General features: G+C 44.2%; 1 protein-coding gene across 4 annotated transcripts in view; it reads left to right on the top strand.

Moving 5' to 3' along the window:
* LOC139265598 (E3 ubiquitin-protein ligase XIAP-like) overlaps window positions 1-18,614 on the top strand; it is a 49,371-nt gene extending 30,757 nt beyond the window's left edge. For all 4 annotated transcript variants that reach the window (XM_070882712.1, XM_070882711.1, XM_070882710.1 and 1 more), the window contains 5 exons: window positions 161-260; window positions 7,749-7,827; window positions 15,156-15,204; window positions 15,407-15,598; window positions 16,906-18,614. In XM_070882712.1, the coding sequence (XP_070738813.1) occupies window positions 161-260; window positions 7,749-7,827; window positions 15,156-15,204; window positions 15,407-15,598; window positions 16,906-17,096 (611 nt within the window). In that variant the 3' untranslated portion in view covers window positions 17,097-18,614. The remainder of the gene's footprint in view (window positions 1-160; window positions 261-7,748; window positions 7,828-15,155; window positions 15,205-15,406; window positions 15,599-16,905) is intronic.
* Window positions 18,615-18,951: the final 337 nt, after the last annotated feature.

The raw sequence follows: 18,951 nt of genomic DNA, 5'->3' as shown, positions 1-18,951 counted from the left end.
AAGGAAGCCCCACACAATTGCACTCGAGAAAACCATGGTATGAAAAATATTTTTACAGGGATTTGCAAAAAGCCTTTTATTCAGAGGACATTGTGCAATATATACGGGATATTTCAGTAAACTATCATGAAAAATGCAATATTTTAACTTTAAATTTCAGGTGAAGAAGGCAATGTGAAGTGTTTTCACTGTGATGGAGGCCTAAGAAATTGGGAACTCAGTGACGAAGCCTGGGAGCAGCATGCAAAATGGTTTCCAGGGTAAAATGCCAAATATGCTTAACTATTTGTTTGTGTAAAGTTGCTGTTGCATAAATCATTTATTCCTGAATTTTTGCTGCTTTAGATTGGGTTCAAATGGTTGTTTTTTTTCCCCCCCATTTCTTTTCCTTGAAGACATTACTCTTTGCCAGAGCAGAGTTCCATGGTGCTAACTGACCTCGAGTACCTTGTGTAATTGCTAATTATTTTAGTGTAGTCTACATGAGGGGTGGGCAAGCGAAGCATACATGTGCATTTCCAGCAGCAGTTGCTGAATACCCATGCAAAATGGGGATCACGATGCCTAACTCCAGGATACTGATGGCACTTGTCGCATCTTTACTGACATCCAGACTGAGATCGGCTAACTTGCACAAGCTGGGGATTGAACCTTTTTTTTAATGTGTTGATTGTAGATCAAACCAGCGAAACCATTTGAGGAACTCGACAGGTTTTTTTTATTTTTATTTTTATTCATCCTTGGGATTATTTTATCTATCATGCACTGTCACCCTGCCTTGGAAGGCAGGTGATCTGTCTTAAGCCTTAGCTGGGAAGTTTGCTCCATATTCAGAAACGTGTAGGACGAGTTTGTCTGATGGCTGAGACATTTCTTTTAAACAAAACGGTGATTTAACCGATGGTGAGGGGCTCATCCCTATCCAATACATGAGTTCTCATTCAAAATCAGAAAATGGCAGACTTATTACTTTTTATCATTCTTCAGCGTAGAGGATGAGGATAAAGTACCAGAGATACAAGCACAACTAAAAATAAATGAGGGGAGGAAATAACTAGTTTCACTAGATGGAATAAATAAAAAATGGTCATGGAGAAATTAACGATACAGAAGATGGATAAATCTCCAGGATCTGATGTTTTGCACCCCAGGATTTTATAAGAATTGGGGGAGGAAATTGTTGATGTGTAAGTCATGATCTTCCAAAACACTCTTGATTCAGCAATTGTCTCCTTGTATTGGAAAACTGCCTGTCAATTCATTATTTAAGAAGGGTAGGAGAGATAAACTAGTAAATTTTAAACCTATTAGTCTAGTATCAATTTTGGCGAAGTTACTAGAATCTGTTATTGGGGACAAAGTGATTGAACAGTTGGAGAAATATGAACTGATCAGTGAGCCACTGTGGATTTGTAATGGGTGATATGTAACAAACCTAGTTGAATTTTTTTGAGGAGGCAGTGTCAATGGATGTTGATGTACTTCAAGAAGGCAATTGACAGATCCCATATAAGAGATTAAGAAAAATGAGTGCATGGAAATGGAGACAATCTATTGGCTTGGATAGGGAATTGGTTCGGAGGTCGGACAGAGTAGGGACAATGGATATGTGCACAAATTAGCAGGATGTGGATTAGTGGTGTCCCTTGTGATCTGTACTGGGGCCTCAGCTTTTCGCCTATACTTATAAATGACTTGAATGACTAGAGAGCCATGTAGCTAAATTTGCTGGCAACACTAAGTTAGGTGCCACAGTAAATAGTGGAGGTGGATGCAGAAAGTTGCAAAGAGACATTGATAGATTAAGTGAGTGGGCAAAACTGTGGCAAATGGAAGTTATGTAGGAAAGTGAGAGGTCATCCACTGGTTCATCAGTGATTAGGGGCCCAAATACATAAAGCACCAAAACCTGGTGGACAGATACAAAAATAATTTAAAAGGCGAATGGAATGTTGGCTTTTATTTCAAGAGGTGCAAGACAAAGGGATGAAAATTGTGTTACAGCTGTGCGGAACTCTGGTCAGACCCCATCCAGAGCACTGCGTTCAGTTCTGGGCACTGCACCCAAAGAAGGATGTGTTGGCTTTGGAGGAGGTGCAGCACAGATTGACTAAAAGGGTTAAATTATGCAGACAGGATTCACACACTCAGCTTGTCGTCCCTAGAATATGGACCACTTAAGTGATCTGATGGAGGTGGTTAAGATGATTAAAGGATATGATGGGGTTGATAGAAAGTATTTCCTCTGGTGGGTGTGTCCAGAAGAAGGAGCATAACCTTCACATTAGTGCGAGGCCGTTCAGGGCTGGGGTCAGAAAGCACATCGTATAAAGGGTAGTGGAAATCTGGAACACACTTTTCCTGCCAAAAAGCTGTAGTGGGTCGGTCAATTGAAAATGTCAAAACTGAGATGAAATTTTTGTTGGGCAAAGTTATTCAGGGTTACAGAACCAAGGTATGTAGATAGTGGATACAGATCAGCCATAATGTACTTGAATGGCTTAAAGGAAGGTGGTTGCTGGAGGCCAATCATCTCGGCCCCAGGACATTGCAAGAGTTTCTCAGGGCAGTGTCCTATGTTAGAAATAACCTATTTACGGCTATAAATAATCCGGTTCAAGTGCAAACCAATAGAATATAAGAACATAAGAAATCAGAATTGGAGTAGGCCATAGAGTCCCTCGAGCTTGCTACGCCATTTAATAAGATCATCGCTGATCTGATCATGGACTCGGCTCCACTTCCCTACCCACTCCCCATAACCCCTTATCCCCTTATTGTTTAAGAAACTGTCCATTTCTGTCTTAAATTTATTCAATGTCCCAGCTTCCACAGCTCTCTGAGGCAGCGAATTCCACAGATTAACTGAGAAGAAATTTCTCCTCATCTGTTTTAAATGGGTGGCCCCTTATTCTAAGATCATGCCCGCTAGTTCTAGTCTCCCCCATCAGTGGAAACATCCTCTGCATCCACCTTGTCAAACCCCCTCATAATCTTATGTTTCAAAAAAATCAATCACCTCTTATTCTTCTGAATTCCAATGAGTAGAGGCCCAACCTACTCAACATTTCCTCATAAGTCAACCCCCTCATCCCCAGAATCAACCTCGTGAACCTTCTCTGAACTGCCTCCAAAGCAAGTATATCCTTTCGTAAATATGGAAGCCAAAACTGCACGCATTATTACCAGTTTTGGCCTCACCAATAACTTTTATAGCTGTCGCAAGACTTCCCTGCTTTTATACTTCCATCGCCTTTGCAATAAAGGCTAAGATACCATTGGCCTTACTGATCACTTGCTGTACCTGCATACTATCCTTTTGTGTTTCATGCACAAGTACCCCCAGGTCCTGCTGCACTGTGGCACTTTATTGTGTATATTGTGTGTATTCAGAGTTTAAGACCGAATATAACATTAATTATACAGTAAAAACATATGACCATGACAAGTAGTTGATACCGATCGGACAGACTGTTTCGTTTCAATCGCTCTCTCTCTCGCGCTCTCTCTCTCTCTCTCTCTCTCTCGCGCTCTCTCTCTCTCGCGCTCTCTCTCTCTCGCGCTCTCTCTCTCTCGCGCTCTCTCTCTCTCGCGCTCTCTCTCTCTCGCGCTCTCTCTCTCTCGCGCTCTCTCTCTCTCGCGCTCTCTCTCTCTCGCGCTCTCTCTCTCTCGCGCTCTCTCTCTCGCGCTCTCTCTCTCGCGCTCTCTCTCTCGCGCTCTCTCTCTCGCGCTCTCTCTCTCGCGCTCTCTCTCTCGCGCTCTCTCTCTCGCGCTCTCTCTCTCGCGCTCTCTCTCTCGCGCTCTCTCTCTCGCGCTCTCTCTCTCGCGCTCTCTCTCTCGCGCTCTCTCTCTCGCGCTCTCTCTCTCGCGCTCTCTCTCTCGCGCTCTCTCTCTCGCGCTCTCTCTCTCGCGCTCTCTCTCTCGCGCTCTCTCTCTCGCGCTCTCTCTCTCGCGCTCTCTCTCTCGCGCTCTCTCTCTCGCGCTCTCTCTCTCGCGCTCTCTCTCTCGCGCTCTCTCTCTCGCGCTCTCTCTCTCGCGCTCTCTCTCTCGCGCTCTCTCTCTCGCGCTCTCTCTCTCGCGCTCTCTCTCTCGCGCTCTCTCTCTCGCGCTCTCTCTCTCGCGCTCTCTCTCTCGCGCTCTCTCTCTCGCGCTCTCTCTCTCGCGCTCTCTCTCTCGCGCTCTCTCTCTCGCGCTCTCTCTCTCGCGCTCTCTCTCTCGCGCTCTCTCTCTCGCGCTCTCTCTCTCGCGCTCTCTCTCTCGCGCTCTCTCTCTCGCGCTCTCTCTCTCGCGCTCTCTCTCTCGCGCTCTCTCTCTCGCGCTCTCTCTCTCGCGCTCTCTCTCTCGCGCTCTCTCTCTCGCGCTCTCTCTCTCGCGCTCTCTCTCTCGCGCTCTCTCTCTCGCGCTCTCTCTCTCGCGCTCTCTCTCTCGCGCTCTCTCTCTCGCGCTCTCTCTCTCGCGCTCTCTCTCTCGCGCTCTCTCTCTCGCGCTCTCTCTCTCGCGCTCTCTCTCTCGCGCTCTCTCTCTCGCGCTCTCTCTCTCGCGCTCTCTCTCTCGCGCTCTCTCTCTCGCGCTCTCTCTCTCGCGCTCTCTCTCTCGCGCTCTCTCTCTCGCGCTCTCTCTCTCGCGCTCTCTCTCTCGCGCTCTCTCTCTCGCGCTCTCTCTCTCGCGCTCTCTCTCTCGCGCTCTCTCTCTCGCGCTCTCTCTCTCGCGCTCTCTCTCTCGCGCTCTCTCTCTCGCGCTCTCTCTCTCGCGCTCTCTCTCTCGCGCTCTCTCTCTCGCGCTCTCTCTCTCGCGCTCTCTCTCTCGCGCTCTCTCTCTCGCGCTCTCTCTCTCGCGCTCTCTCTCTCGCGCTCTCTCTCTCGCGCTCTCTCTCTCGCGCTCTCTCTCTCGCGCTCTCTCTCTCGCGCTCTCTCTCTCGCGCTCTCTCTCTCGCGCTCTCTCTCTCGCGCTCTCTCTCTCGCGCTCTCTCTCTCGCGCTCTCTCTCTCGCGCTCTCTCTCTCGCGCTCTCTCTCTCGCGCTCTCTCTCTCGCGCTCTCTCTCTCGCGCTCTCTCTCTCGCGCTCTCTCTCTCGCGCTCTCTCTCTCGCGCTCTCTCTCTCGCGCTCTCTCTCTCGCGCTCTCTCTCTCGCGCTCTCTCTCTCGCGCTCTCTCTCTCGCGCTCTCTCTCTCGCGCTCTCTCTCTCGCGCTCTCTCTCTCGCGCTCTCTCTCTCGCGCTCTCTCTCTCGCGCTCTCTCTCTCGCGCTCTCTCTCTCGCGCTCTCTCTCTCGCGCTCTCTCTCTCGCGCTCTCTCTCTCGCGCTCTCTCTCTCGCGCTCTCTCTCTCGCGCTCTCTCTCTCGCGCTCTCTCTCTCGCGCTCTCTCTCTCGCGCTCTCTCTCTCGCGCTCTCTCTCTCGCGCTCTCTCTCTCGCGCTCTCTCTCGCGCTCTCTCTCTCGCTCTCTCTCGCGCTCTCTCTCTCGCGCTCTCTCTCTCGCGCTCTCTCTCTCGCGCTCTCTCTCTCGCGCTCTCTCTCTCGCGCTCTCTCTCTCTCTCTCGCGCTCTCTCTCTCTCTCTCGCGCGCTCTCTCTCTCTCGCGCTCTCTCTCTCTCGCGCTCTCTCTCTCTCGCGCTCTCTCTCTCTCGCGCTCTCTCTCTCTCGCGCTCTCTCTCTCTCGCGCTCTCTCTCTCTCGCGCTCTCTCTCTCTCGCGCTCTCTCTCTCTCGCGCTCGCTCTCTCTCTCTCTCGCGCTCGCTCTCTCTCTCTCTCGCGCTCGCTCGCGCGCTCTCTCTCGCGCTCGCTCGCGCGCTCTCTCTCGCGCTCGCTCGCGCGCTCTCTCTCGCGCTCGCTCGCGCGCTCTCTCTCGCGCTCGCTCGCGCGCTCTCTCTCGCGCTCGCTCGCGCGCTCTCTCTCGCGCTCGCTCGCGCGCTCTCTCTCGCGCTCGCTCGCGCGCTCTCTCTCTCCTCTGTGATTACAAGCTTTTGGGAGGTCACTTTTGGTGGGGTGGGGGGGGGTGTGGATACTGACTAGACCTTTTGACCAATAGAAGTTACCCTAAAACCTTAATACAATACAAGGCCAAGTCGTCTACCTTTTGAACTGAGGCCCAAAGCAGAGCTTTCTCACTCCAACCGATCGTTCACTTCTTTACAACGTAGCAAGCTGCTGTGTGTTTACGCTAAATCCGACCAACTTCCTTCCGTTATCTTCGCAGGCAGTTCTGTTGAGCTAACTTCAAATCCTACCTTCGTGTTATACATAAAATACATAAACAAAGTTCAAGTCTTAACTTAAAAATAACAGATTGTATATAGTACAAAGAAGCCATACCATCCACAGGACATTAGCATTTCTAAGGATTTATTTGATCCAAGGAGACATTTCGTTTGCAATTTGAACATAACCATTTAAACACAGCATTTTTCATGTCGGTTTTAATCACATAACCATATACATTTCTAGGCATCTTTAGTTTCTAACACCTAGGCACAACCATCTTCAGCTGGTTCATCAATGACCTTCCCTCCATCATAAGGTCAGAAGTGGGAATATTCACTGATAGCAGTGTTCAGTTCAATTCACAATTCCTCAGATAATGAAGCAGTCCATGCCTGCATGCAGTCAGACCTGGGCACTATCCAGGATTGGGCTGAGAAGTGGCAAGCAAAATTTGTGCTGCACAAGTGCCTGACGATCACCAAGAAAGACTTGCATTTATTATAGCGCCTTTCACAACCACTGGAAGTCTCATCACTTTACAGCCAATTAAGTACTTTTGGCGTTTAGTCACTGTTGTAATCAATGTAATCAAATTCCAATAATAGTGTCTACCCACCTTACCTTTATATTCAATTGCATTACCATCGTTGAATCCCCCACCTTCAACATCTTAGGGGTCACCATTGACCAGAAACTCAACTGGATCAGCCACATAAATAATTTGGCGACAAGAACAAGCAGAGGCTCGGTATTCTGCAGCGAGTGTCTCACCTCCTGACTCCCCGAAGCCACTGTTCCCTTGATTGGCACCCCATTCACAACTTTAAACGTTCACTCCCTTTACACTGGTGCACTTGGCTGTAGAGTGCACCATCTACAAGATGCACTGCAGCAACTCACTAAGGCTTCGACAGTACTTATGGGAACACCACCACCTCCAAGTCACACACCATCCGAACTGGGTCAAAATCCTGGAGCTCCCTTCCTAACTGCATCGTGGGAGTAACTTCACCACACTGGCTCCAACGGTTCTAGAAGGTGGCTCACCACCACCACCTTGAGAGCATCTAGGGATGGGCAATAAATGCTGGCCTTGGCAGTGATGCCCACATCACATGAATGATTTTTGTTTTCAGTTTAAAAACTGGCTTGGGGATTCGTGGCTTTCTCGTTCGTATGAGTTAATATTGTCTGTCCCCTCTAGGTTTGAAAAAGAGGTTATCATACAGCCATGAGACTAGTTGTCTGAAGCAGAACTTTGTGATGTGTGTGTATAAGCTTCCTCCGGTGGAAATTGTTTTTCCTCTTGGGACACTTTCAAGAACAGAAAATTGTGTATACAATTTTTGAAGCTAGTTGGACAGATCTGTTTCGGAGTTTGCAGCCAGGGTACCATTTCTGTGCCATGCGAGGCAGTCAACATTATTTTCGTGGGAGCTTGAAAAACAATGGTTAAAAAACACGCAATGCTCCCGATGCATCTTTTCTGACTTTATTTGTGAACCCGTGGTGGAAAGAAATTCCTGCAAAATGATTACATCTCTCCTCCAAATAGGTGTGCGTTCCTGATTCAACAGAAAGGCCATGCCTTTGTCAATGATGTTCAGTTGAGGAAATTGCACTTCAATTCTACAGTAAGTTCCACTCAAAATATTTTGGCTTAATTACTGCGAAACAAGGCAACAGTCGAATCTAGTGGTTTTGTAAAATTCTAGGTTTGTTTATTTTAATTGTTTAGATATTTAATAAAAATAAACCATGTCCTGGGATATATGATTCAGCCTTCCACAATGGGTGCTACTTTTGAAAGATCTTGACTGGATTTATTGCTGTACTCCATAGCAAACCATATTATGGTGTGGATAAGCACAGATGAAATGCCTTCCAGCACTTGTCCTCAGTAGTGTTGGCTGGCATAACTGAGAACTCGGCAACACAGATTTACCCTATCTTCTTAATTGAAGATGAACATATGAAAATAACATGTAGAAAAAGACCATGGTCCATTAAGCCTGCCCCACACCATGATGGCCAGATCATCATGAATAAGCACTGCTTCCCTCCACCCCCCCCCCCCCCCCCCCCGCAGAGATGTAATCTGGAAGAGGCAAAATACTCTCGGAAATTTCCTTGCTGATCCCCTTGGGCAATCAAAACCAGTCCAGGAGATCACATGGTCCAAGCTTTATCTATAAAGACACTTGCCTGCTATATGCTGTGATCTCTGCCCCAGACAAGAATTGGTCCAGTTCCCTCTTCAAAGCACCCACACACCATCCAACCATTTATTCAAGAAGCTCACGACTTTATGGGAAAAGAACCATTGCCTAATATCCAGTCTATTCCTAAATAGGCCAAGGTCCTTGAGTCTGAGTGGCTGAGATTCTTTAAGATAGGAATTAATCTTGTAGTTCTCAGCTTTTCCAAGACCATTATATCATCCTCCATGGGGGGAGGGGGGACCCAGAACTGGCTGCAGTACTGCAGATGTGGTCTGACCAGCGACCTGTGTAGTGTCAAAATGGTATCCTTCGATTTATACTGTGTTTTCATTAATGCAACTCAATACCTGTTGGCTTTCGCTGCACTTTCTCTTTGTTGGTCATAAGCCTTCAGTCATCTGTGCACAGTAACACTGATCAATTTCTCTCCCAATCTTTCAGTATAGTTCCCTCCAAATCAACTGTATTCTGTTAGCCCTACCAACATGCAGGCTACGACATTTATCTAAATTGAGCACCATTTGCCATTGTGTGGCCCACTCCCCGATCACATGTCTATCTTTCCGGATTTGATTGCACGCTTCTACTGCCTTAACCCTTGCACAGATTTTGGTGTCATCTACAAATTTACTTATACTCCCAGCACCACTAAGACAGTGAGGAGTAGCGGGCCTTGAAGTGATCCCTCGGGGACTCCACTAGTAACATGTCTCCAGGCTGAACCACATCTGTTAACTACAACTTTTTGGCTGTGGAATTGGAGCCAATTCCTAATCTAGCATTTCAAATTTTGACTGATGCCACAAGATTCTGTCTTGCAAGGTAAGCTTGTGTGAGGTACCTTTATGAAAGGCATTCTGCGAGTCCAAGTAGATATTGTCTCAGATTTTCCTCAGACACCAACCTGAGGTGACTGCTCCGAAACAAACTAAAATTTGTAATGCGCAACCTATTTTTTTCGCTAGTCGTGTGTTGAATTTCTAATGGCCCCTTGCCTTTCCCAGGGATCATAAACTGCATCGCATGATCCCTTCAAGCATCTTCCCAGCATGTGTGTCAGGATGATGCGCTCTTTTTTTATGAGGACATATGTGAACTAGCCTTCAGTCTAAGGGAACTATCCTTATCTGTATTGAATTATTGAAGATGGGCAGGGGACTCGGGGCACCTGTCCCATCTCTTTGATCACAATTGGATGGATGTTATCCTGACCTCGAGCCTTATCAATTTTGAGCTTTTCTCATCTGTCCAAGATGACATTGCTATCTATTTTAATAATGCTGTTCAATACAGAGCAACCCCCATCTGGGCATCATCTGCTGGAGTATAGACTGATGCAAAAGTATCATTTGGCAGCTCTGCCATAACCTGAGAATCCGTTTGAATCTTCTCTACAGTATACTTTAGTGGCCATCTACTGTCTTTAGTATTTTGGCTCCTGCTATTGCTGCCACACTTACACACCATCTTCTTTTCCAGTGACCTTTTTGGTTATCCAAATGGCTGTTTCTGTCTCCCTTAATTGCATGTGATATTTTTCCCTGTTCTGCTGTGAATTAATTGCTTTAAGTGTGTAGAATGCCTTCTATTTCAATCGAACTTGCTCTGCACATTCCTCGTCAGCCATAATGTTTTATTTTTCAATGTGCCCTTTTAACTACTGGGACATGCTTGGCTTCATTGAGTGGTTTTAAGTAGAACCCATTTATCCCCTCTACTTGATTGGGTAACCCTACTAGTTAAACAGTCGATGTTTGCCAAATCCTCAGGCATTTTTGTTAAGTTAGTCCTCTGAAAATTAGATTGGCTGCTGCCTTAGATTGGCCAAAAAGATTAAACTCAATATTATGATATGGGCTGGCCAGATACAGCATGGGTTACTGCTTTTAAAAAAAAAAAAAGATAGAATTTGTTTATTCCTGGTTGCCTCACTGATGTGCTGTGCAAGGAAACCATTTTCTCATTTTTCAACCTCTTGTCCTGAAGACTAAATTGTGCTGTATTACAGTTCCACACAGTGAAAGGCTGCTAGAATTTTACCAAAATGATATGTAGCTGCACAGTTTGCATGGCCCTTATCTCACTCCTGCTTGTATCTTGTACAATATTTAACTAATCGTGCAACATGTATCAGTTGATGGGAATTGGAGCAGACTATCACTTCCTTTCCCACTTTGTCAACATTCTGAACTGCAGAAAATTGGATTGGAATTTAACAGTAGTTTAGGGTTTCATGCATAATGTAGCTTGCTTCCCACGGTCTCTCATCCTAGTCTAAATAAATATGGTTAACAAAGCTAGAAATGTAGGTGGCAAGTCTTCAGTACGACATTGAAGTGCAACTTAACTAATTTTACCAGCAAAGATTGAATTGGATACATCAGAACATAACGTAAATAGGAGCAGGAGAAGGCCAAACGGCCCCTCGAGCCTGCTCCGCCATTTAATATGATCATGGCTGATCTGATCATGGACTCCGGTCCACTTCTCTGCCTGCTCTCCATAACCCCTTATTCCCTTCTCATTTAAGAAATTGTCTCTTTCTGTCTTAATGTCCCAGCTTCCACAGCTCTCTGAGGCAGCAAATTCCACATATTTACAACCCTCAGAAGAAATTTCTCCTCATCTCAGTTTTAAGTGGCCGGCCCCTTATTCCAAGATCATGCCCTCTCGTTCTAGTCTCCCCCACCAGTGGAAACATCCTCTCTGCATCCACCCTGTCAAGCCCCCTCATAATCTTATGTTTCGATAAGATCACCTCTCATTCTTCTTGATTCCAATGAGTCGAGACCCAACGTACTCGACCTTTCCTGATAAGTCAACCCCCTCGTTTCCAGGATCAACCTTGTGAACCTTCTCTGAACTTCCTCCAAAGCAAGTGTATCCTTTCATAAATATGGAAACCAAAACTGCACGCAGTATTCCAGGTGTGACCTCACCAATACCCTGTACAACTGTAGCTAGACTTCCCTGCTTTTATTCTCCATCCCCTTTGCAATAAAGGCCAAGATTCCATTGGCCTTACTGATCACTTGCTGTACCTGCATACTATCCTTTCGTTTCATGCACAAGTACCCCCAGGTCCCGCTGTACTGCGGCACTTTGCAATCTTTCTCCATTTAAATAATTTCCTCTTTGATTTTTTTTCTGCCAAAGTGCATGACCTCACTTTCCAACATTGTACTCCATCTGCCAAATTTTTGCCCACTCACTTAGCCTGCCTATGTCCTTTTGCAGATTTTTTTGTGCTTTCCTCACACATTGCTTTTCCTCACATCTTAATCGTCAGCAAACTTGGCTACGTTATACTCAGTCGCTTCTTCCAAGTCGTGAATATAGATTGTAAATAGTTGGGGTCCCAGCACTGATTCCTGCGGCACCCCTAACATTAACTAACCATACATTAACTAACCATATATCTGACATTGAGAATGACCAGTCTCTCAGATCTCATGGTTTCCATCCCAGGGTGTAAAAAGTAAGTGAGCAAATTGTAGAGGCTTTAGTTATGAACTTCCAAAAACTGTCGCAGGGTTTTTGCTTGGTGATGGTCTAATTGGCTAAGTTTACATTGCTTAATGTTATGTTTTGAGTCTGGATTTAACATACTACTGGTTCTGCACAAACATTTTTGTGTCCTTCTGCACATGCGGCTGTGGTCTGTCCCTTTTTGCGCACTCGCACTCGATCCGGTCGCAAGTGTACAGTACGATAAAGGAGGGAACCGGAAGTTGCTTTGAACCATGTTGCTGTGTCTGGAGCAGCTGCTGGAACCTGCAGCTGCTCCTGGGGCTTTTAGGCTAAGATTCGAAAATCAGTGACTCTATTAAAGGAGCCTCCAGGACTTTTGCCTAGAATAGCACTGTGATTACGCAAACATTTTTGCGGCAGAGCAAGAGACTCTGGCGGGTGAAGATAGTAAGATGGAACACGTTCTTCAAACCCCACACCCTTTACACCTGCACCACGCTCTCCCTCTCCTACCCCGACACCTGGTTGATTTATCGGAAAGCTCGGTGCGTGTCTGGCAACTGACATAATTGGACTGGACGAAATCCGGAAGTCACGACAATCACTTCTCTTCAGATCCAATAAACCTCTTAACAATCTGATTCACACACACTGCCCCATCTGTGGGGGTGAGGGGTGGGGTGGTGAGATGGTGCGGGAAGACTGACAGGAACTCGGCTGGGGGAGGAGGTCAGGCACTTGCTTTGGAGGGGGTGTGGGGGAGTCACTGCTGACATCGGCAGGGCAGTTCTACTTACACATTCCAGAGAAACTGCTGGGTGTGTCTGGTCTCCTTGGAGGATGTATCAGCAATCTGGTGTTGATAAGAGCTTTCGGTGTTGCAAATAAAAGCGTCATAACATTTTTATACAACCTCTTGAGAGGTTATTGTGCTGAGCAGTTCTGAGTTCCTCTAGAATGCGCTGAATTCATCTCTTGGGATACCTGCAGCAAGTTGGCAACTTTGGTTGTCATTTTCTCTTGCCTTTTAGCTAATTTTTCACATAGTAGAATTCTCTGCACTGCATTTTAAGCTTGTGGAATCAATTTCACTTCTTTTGTACTGTACTTCATAATGGTATACTTCTATTTGGATCTAAACAACTTAACTTTGTTTATAAACACTTGCCTCTGAGTCAGAAGATTATGGGTTCAAGTCCCACTCCGCAGACTTGAGAACATAATCTAAGCTGACACTTCAGAGCAGCATAGAGTGCTGCACTGTCCAAGATGCCATCTTTCAGGTGACGCGTTAAACCGAGGCCCCATCAGCTCTTGGGTGGAAGTAAAAGAAAATCCCATAGCACTATTCGAAAAAGAGTAGGGGAGTTTTCCCTGGTGTCCTGTCCTGGCCAATATTTGTACCTTCAACACTACAAACACATTATCTGCTAATTATCACATTGCTGTTTGTTGGATCTTGCTATGTGCAAATTGGCTTCTGTGTTTGCTGCATGACAGCTGTGACTACACTTCAGATGTACTTAATTGGCTGTAAAGTGCTTTGAGATGCCCTGAGGTCACGAAGGGTGCACTCAGTGCAAGTTCTCAGATCTTAAACATTGTAAAGTTTTCAACTTCCTTTTCTTGACACTTGTAGCCTTTTACAACTTCCCAAAAACATTAACTGAGTGATAAATATTTTTAAGTATTACAAAGGAAGTTGCTCTTTGGACACAACCAAATACTATGACGCCCTTAACCACATGCATCACTTTCCGAGCTGTACAACTCAATAAATATGTGGATATAATTGCCAGGTTATTTTTAGTTTAACAGAAATCAGACTTGGTTACTTGCAAATTCCATGTGTGTGTCGATCTTATTGACTTTCTTTCCAAAGCAATGTCAGAGAAGTCTGCCTTTTTAGATTTTGGCAGGTTCCATCTCGAGTTGATGAGAGCTAATTAACTCCTAGTCTTGCTATGTGATTAACCTTTATCTTGAAATTTCAATTGTGTAAACATTAACTGAATTGAGTGATAAATATTTAAAGTATTACAAAGGAAGTTGCTCTTCGATGAACACAACCAAACAATCATCATAGGCAGTCCCTCGAAACGAGGATGACTTGCTTTCACGCCAGTAAGGGATGAGTTCACGGGTGTTTCAATGTTCCAGATCCCGAACTAATATTCCAGATCCCAAACTACATCTTGAAGGGTGAAAGATGCCTGTGCGTGGATTTTTTAACGTGCGGTGGCCGTTGCACACCAGCCACCACATGGGCTTGACCGAGCTCGGTCTTGGTCCAGTGGCAAGGATTAACCAAAATGACTGGAGACCAGCTCTGCTGCACGGACCCAGCACGCGCACATATCGCAGTGTGTGCTGATCCGTGCTGCCCTCGATGTGATGCACCACCGTCATACCTCCACCCTGAAACTCTCTATGGATGCAGAAAATACATTTGCGTAGGGAGAGTGGAATGGTTTATCAATGCAATTGAATGAATAAGCCTTGGTGATACTTTCAGGAAGTGGATTGCAATTCGGTGCTTGTTGCCCATGTCCACAGTGACTGCACACCCCTCACCACTGCTCCTCCCCAACAGGCAGACAAAGCCTGCAGGGTGAGTATTGTAGAGGAGGAAAGGTGCAGCTGGGAAGGGTGAGGGTTCCTCTTGCTGAAGTGTGCAAATTATCGCTGGGTTCTGGAGGCTGTGGTTGATCTAACTGTCCCTGTGTTGGTCATGTTCGGGGAGCTGACATTTGCAGCTGACCAGTTGAAAGCGATGCTTTTTAGAAGGTGGATTAGGTGCTTGAATAAATCATGAATTCCATTCAGGCCCGCTTTTAAGCGCGTTCCTCTGCAACTACTTAGTACTAAAAGATACTTTCCATTGTATTTTTATGTGTAATGAATCAAATTGAGATTATAAATCAGGACAAAGGAACATGAGTTTTACCAGGGTTCATGATGTGCATCGTTTCTCTCCACACTGAACAATAAAGGACCGTCAAATTTTTTGATCGACAGGGCGGCATCGACTAATCTCAGGACATTACCATCATCACTCATCCTCTCCTATTCCAAACAATATGATGCCCTGAACCAGATGAATCACTTTCCAAGTTGTTAGCAAGACATTTTTCCATGAAGGGCCTGGTTTTATGACATCAACATGCTTCGAGTCCATAGAAACCACCCAAGTCCTGATTGGGTGTATAAATAATCTTTTTTTCAGGTTTGCAAACTATTCATTTTCAAAAATATTATTTTTATTTCAGGCTGAAGCATTCCCACAAGATGGTATTTCTGCGAATCTACCAGAATCTGGTTAGTTTTTTTTTGCTAACTTGAGTTTTGTGAAGTCCTTTTCAAAAATGCAGATATTGACCATTCCTTGCCATTATGTATTGGTAACCAGACTCCATTATATGTCCCCAATGTATAACATCATCTTGTTCAATATTTAATCTTGGTTCTGCTGTTTGTAATATTTGATGACCATATTAATCTTTTTATATATTATTTTCAGAAAGCTTGTTTATGCAAACCCCTGCAGTTCAGGGTGCTCTTGAGATGGGATTTGACAACTCGCTGGTAATGGAATTGGTAAAAAAGAAACTTCAAATGACACGTGATACCTACAGGTCTGTTGAAATGCTGGTTGCAGATCTTCTGGCAGCTGAAAAAGAAATGCAGGATGAGCACGAGGGACAGAATGAAGGTAATTGCATTATCGCCTACCCCTTGACTCTGCTCTCACATCAAGCCTCCAAGAGTTCCATAAATTTCAAAATGAACAGTGCTGCTTTGATGAACTTAAATGAACTGCATAGAATGTACAATACTGAAACAGGCCATTTACCCCACCTGGTCCATGTGGTATTTATGGTCCACACAAGCCACCCTCCACCCCTCTCCATCTAACCGTATCAGCATAACCTCTGTTGCTTTCTCCTCATGCTGATTTTTTTTTTAATGGATAAGCTTGAGAGGATGGGGGTAATTTAGTGGATTAGAGATTGTCCTTTCACATTTGGGACATCTCCAGATTCAGCTGCAAACTGATGGGATAGAAATGTCCTCAGTCTCATTGTACAGGTTCTGTTTGACTTGTGTTTTGAGCAATCTGGTATACATGAATTATTTGAACGAAACTACCTCACATTCAACATGACATGAGTAACTTTGCTCAACTGCAACATGATTAGGGGAATTTACAATGTCACATCACTGATGGAGTGAGACATTCATCTCTGATAGATTCTTGGGAAAGAATAGAGCATGACTTCCTCTGCATCTTGCTATGCTAGACATCAGTCATGTCTAACGTGCAGATCATGGCCTACAAGGCTCCTTAGCCCTTAATGCAGACCATTCAGTTCTACTTTGTGTTTATTCACTGCTTTGTTCTAATGTGAATGTTGTTGGCCTTTTAGGATTTGAAAGGTTTTGTAGTGCTTTCTCATTGGTGGTTAAATTGGATCACCCAAGATCAGTTAGTATCAGCACTGAAGACATGTGCATTCAGCAGGAACATAGATTTTAACTACCTGTAGTCCCTGAGTATCTATGCAGCCCACAGAGGGAAAACATGGACATCCCTCCAATAGATGACCTGACCTGAGATTATTTGCTGTTGCTGAATGCCTGGAATGGATAGCATTTCCCAGCAGCTATGCCCCTTGTTTAGATGAGCACAAGATTCCCAACTTTTATGTTTGGAATTGCTCTTCACAGCCAAGTGCAGTAGCTTCAAGCATTTTTAGAAGTTTCATGGGCACCCTTGTTTATTGCCTGGCCTGAGACTCTTGATGATTTAATAGAAATGTATTGCGTTTTCAACCTTGTACATTAGATTTGTTTCTGGGTATGTTTTTAAACCCGAGTTACTTTCTCTTTGAATATTTTGTGTTGGCAATCTAGTTGCAATTATTTTGACTTGTTAAATGGTTTACTTTTAGAAGCATGTATATGTAAACCAAGTTTATCACCTAAGCCTGTTTCAACATTCTTAATGTCTCTTCATAGATACAAATGTGGAGGAGCAATTGAAAAAACTGAAGGAAGAGAAGTGTTGCAAAATTTGCTGGGATCGAGATGTTTGCATTGCTTTTGTACCCTGTGGTCATGTAGTCACATGTAAAGAATGTTCTGCTGTGCAGAAGTGCCCTGTATGTTGCTCCCAAATTCTGGAGAGAGTTCGGATATACATGTCATAACTGAAAAGTTACTCATGAAACAAGTAAAATTCATCCAAAATTGCTGCCTGAGTTTTTCAGTAAATGAAGATTTTATTAACTTGTATTAAATGAATGCCACACTTCAACTTGTTGCCCATTTTAACTCATTTTTTGTGCAGTGACTTATTCAAATAATCATATTTGAAAGAAGATTTAATAGTGCCAATTAACTGGTAACCTGAAGAATACTTTTAACTATCTAAGCAATATAGTGTACACATTAGTGAAGTGAGGTAAATTGTTGAATTGAAAAGGCCATTATGCTTCAACATATCAACCTGCTGACCATTCCTGTTTTTTGTTTAACAGATCTTAATCAAATATTGGCTATTTTAGAAGGTTCTCGTGCAATTCCTGCTGTCGAACAGGATTCCCACTGTCTCTTGCACAACCTTTTTGTAAAGGCATCCTTGATCATGGAGATCTGTGTTTCACTGAACAAATAACTCATTCAATAGAAACATTCAATTTTAATATATAATGTCATTCTGATACAAATTGACACAATTTGGACTCTAAATGAGAGTTGCATTGAATTAACAGCATTTTAGTACATCCTGTACAGCACTTTATGAAACTGGCAGCCATTGATTGAATTTGTGGGTGGTGTTGAAATCTCTTTCTGCTGTTGGTAAATTTTCAGTCCTTTTTCAGAATGTTGCCAGATGACTGCATACTCTATTTCCATGAGGGTGGGAGGAAAAACTGGTGCATTATGGGTTTGTCAACTTGGAACTCTGTCCAGCATTAACTGGTTGTGGATTGCTCCACATCTCAATGGTTTCACTTGATTGAAAAACACTATTGTAGAAAGTTGAGGGCTAAGGAATCATTGATTTAATTTTTTTTAATCAGTAACCAGCTAACTAATGTACTTTCAATTTTTGATTTGTGATTTGGCAAGTCCAGAATTAAAATGTACTTGCTCAGTAAATTAGAGCTAGAAATACCCAACTAAGGTTACACCATGGGGATTAAATTAAAAGCGAACACAATAAAGGATGTGGTGGACTGGTCAGCTGAGTGTGTTGTGATATCATGAGATAATTAAATCTAGTGTTAAGTATTTTGCTTTACAGCAAAGCCTCGAGTCAAATTCATAGTCTCGATAGAAAGACAGCTGCAGTATCCTGGTATGAGCCTGGTCACCAGGAAATCCTTTGCTGTGCTGGTAAACCATGACCCAACGTATAGATGAGCAGACTCCTCATGATATTCAACCCTTAAGAGAACTGCAGTGGAATATTTATTGATTTTGTTTTTAAGCTTTCAGACATGTTTTAATTGTTAATTTTGTAAAATAAATGAGTAAATTATAGAACTTATTGTTTAGTTGGAAAATCAGGTTTTTTTAAAAGTGAAACTGCTGACCAGGTTCTGCTTGGATTGGCTGTACAGAACCACCATATTCATGATCAGTTGTGTACTTTGTAAAAGTTTTAGATGAACACATGTATGGCAGAAAGGACCAAATAAATAAAATCTTTTTGAAAACTCTATTTTTAACCATGTACCTTTTTAAAGTATGCTCTTGTATCTTGATTTGACTCCTCTTTTGAGTTGCTGATTAACATAACATGAATTGAGAGGTTTATCTTTTTATTTAAATTACAGTTGTGCATGGCTGAAAGAATTAAGTTGTTATAATAAAAGTTGATTTAATTCTTGCTGAATGTCTGGATACTTGAATACAAATAATGCAGCATAAGATGACCACTGCCAGTGCAAATACGGTTTGCTCGGCTTTTTTTGTGCTGAATCCTGTTCTGCAGTTGTGCAGTCCAGGGCCAGGATTAGGCCATGCGGCCCCTTGAGCTTGCTTCTCAACTCCAAA

This window comes from Pristiophorus japonicus, chromosome 6 (assembly GCF_044704955.1).
Source record: "Pristiophorus japonicus isolate sPriJap1 chromosome 6, sPriJap1.hap1, whole genome shotgun sequence".
Classification (NCBI taxonomy): Eukaryota; Metazoa; Chordata; class Chondrichthyes; family Pristiophoridae; genus Pristiophorus; species Pristiophorus japonicus.
Note: the sequence above shows the minus strand (reverse complement) of the source record. Positions and strands in the feature narration are given on the sequence as shown.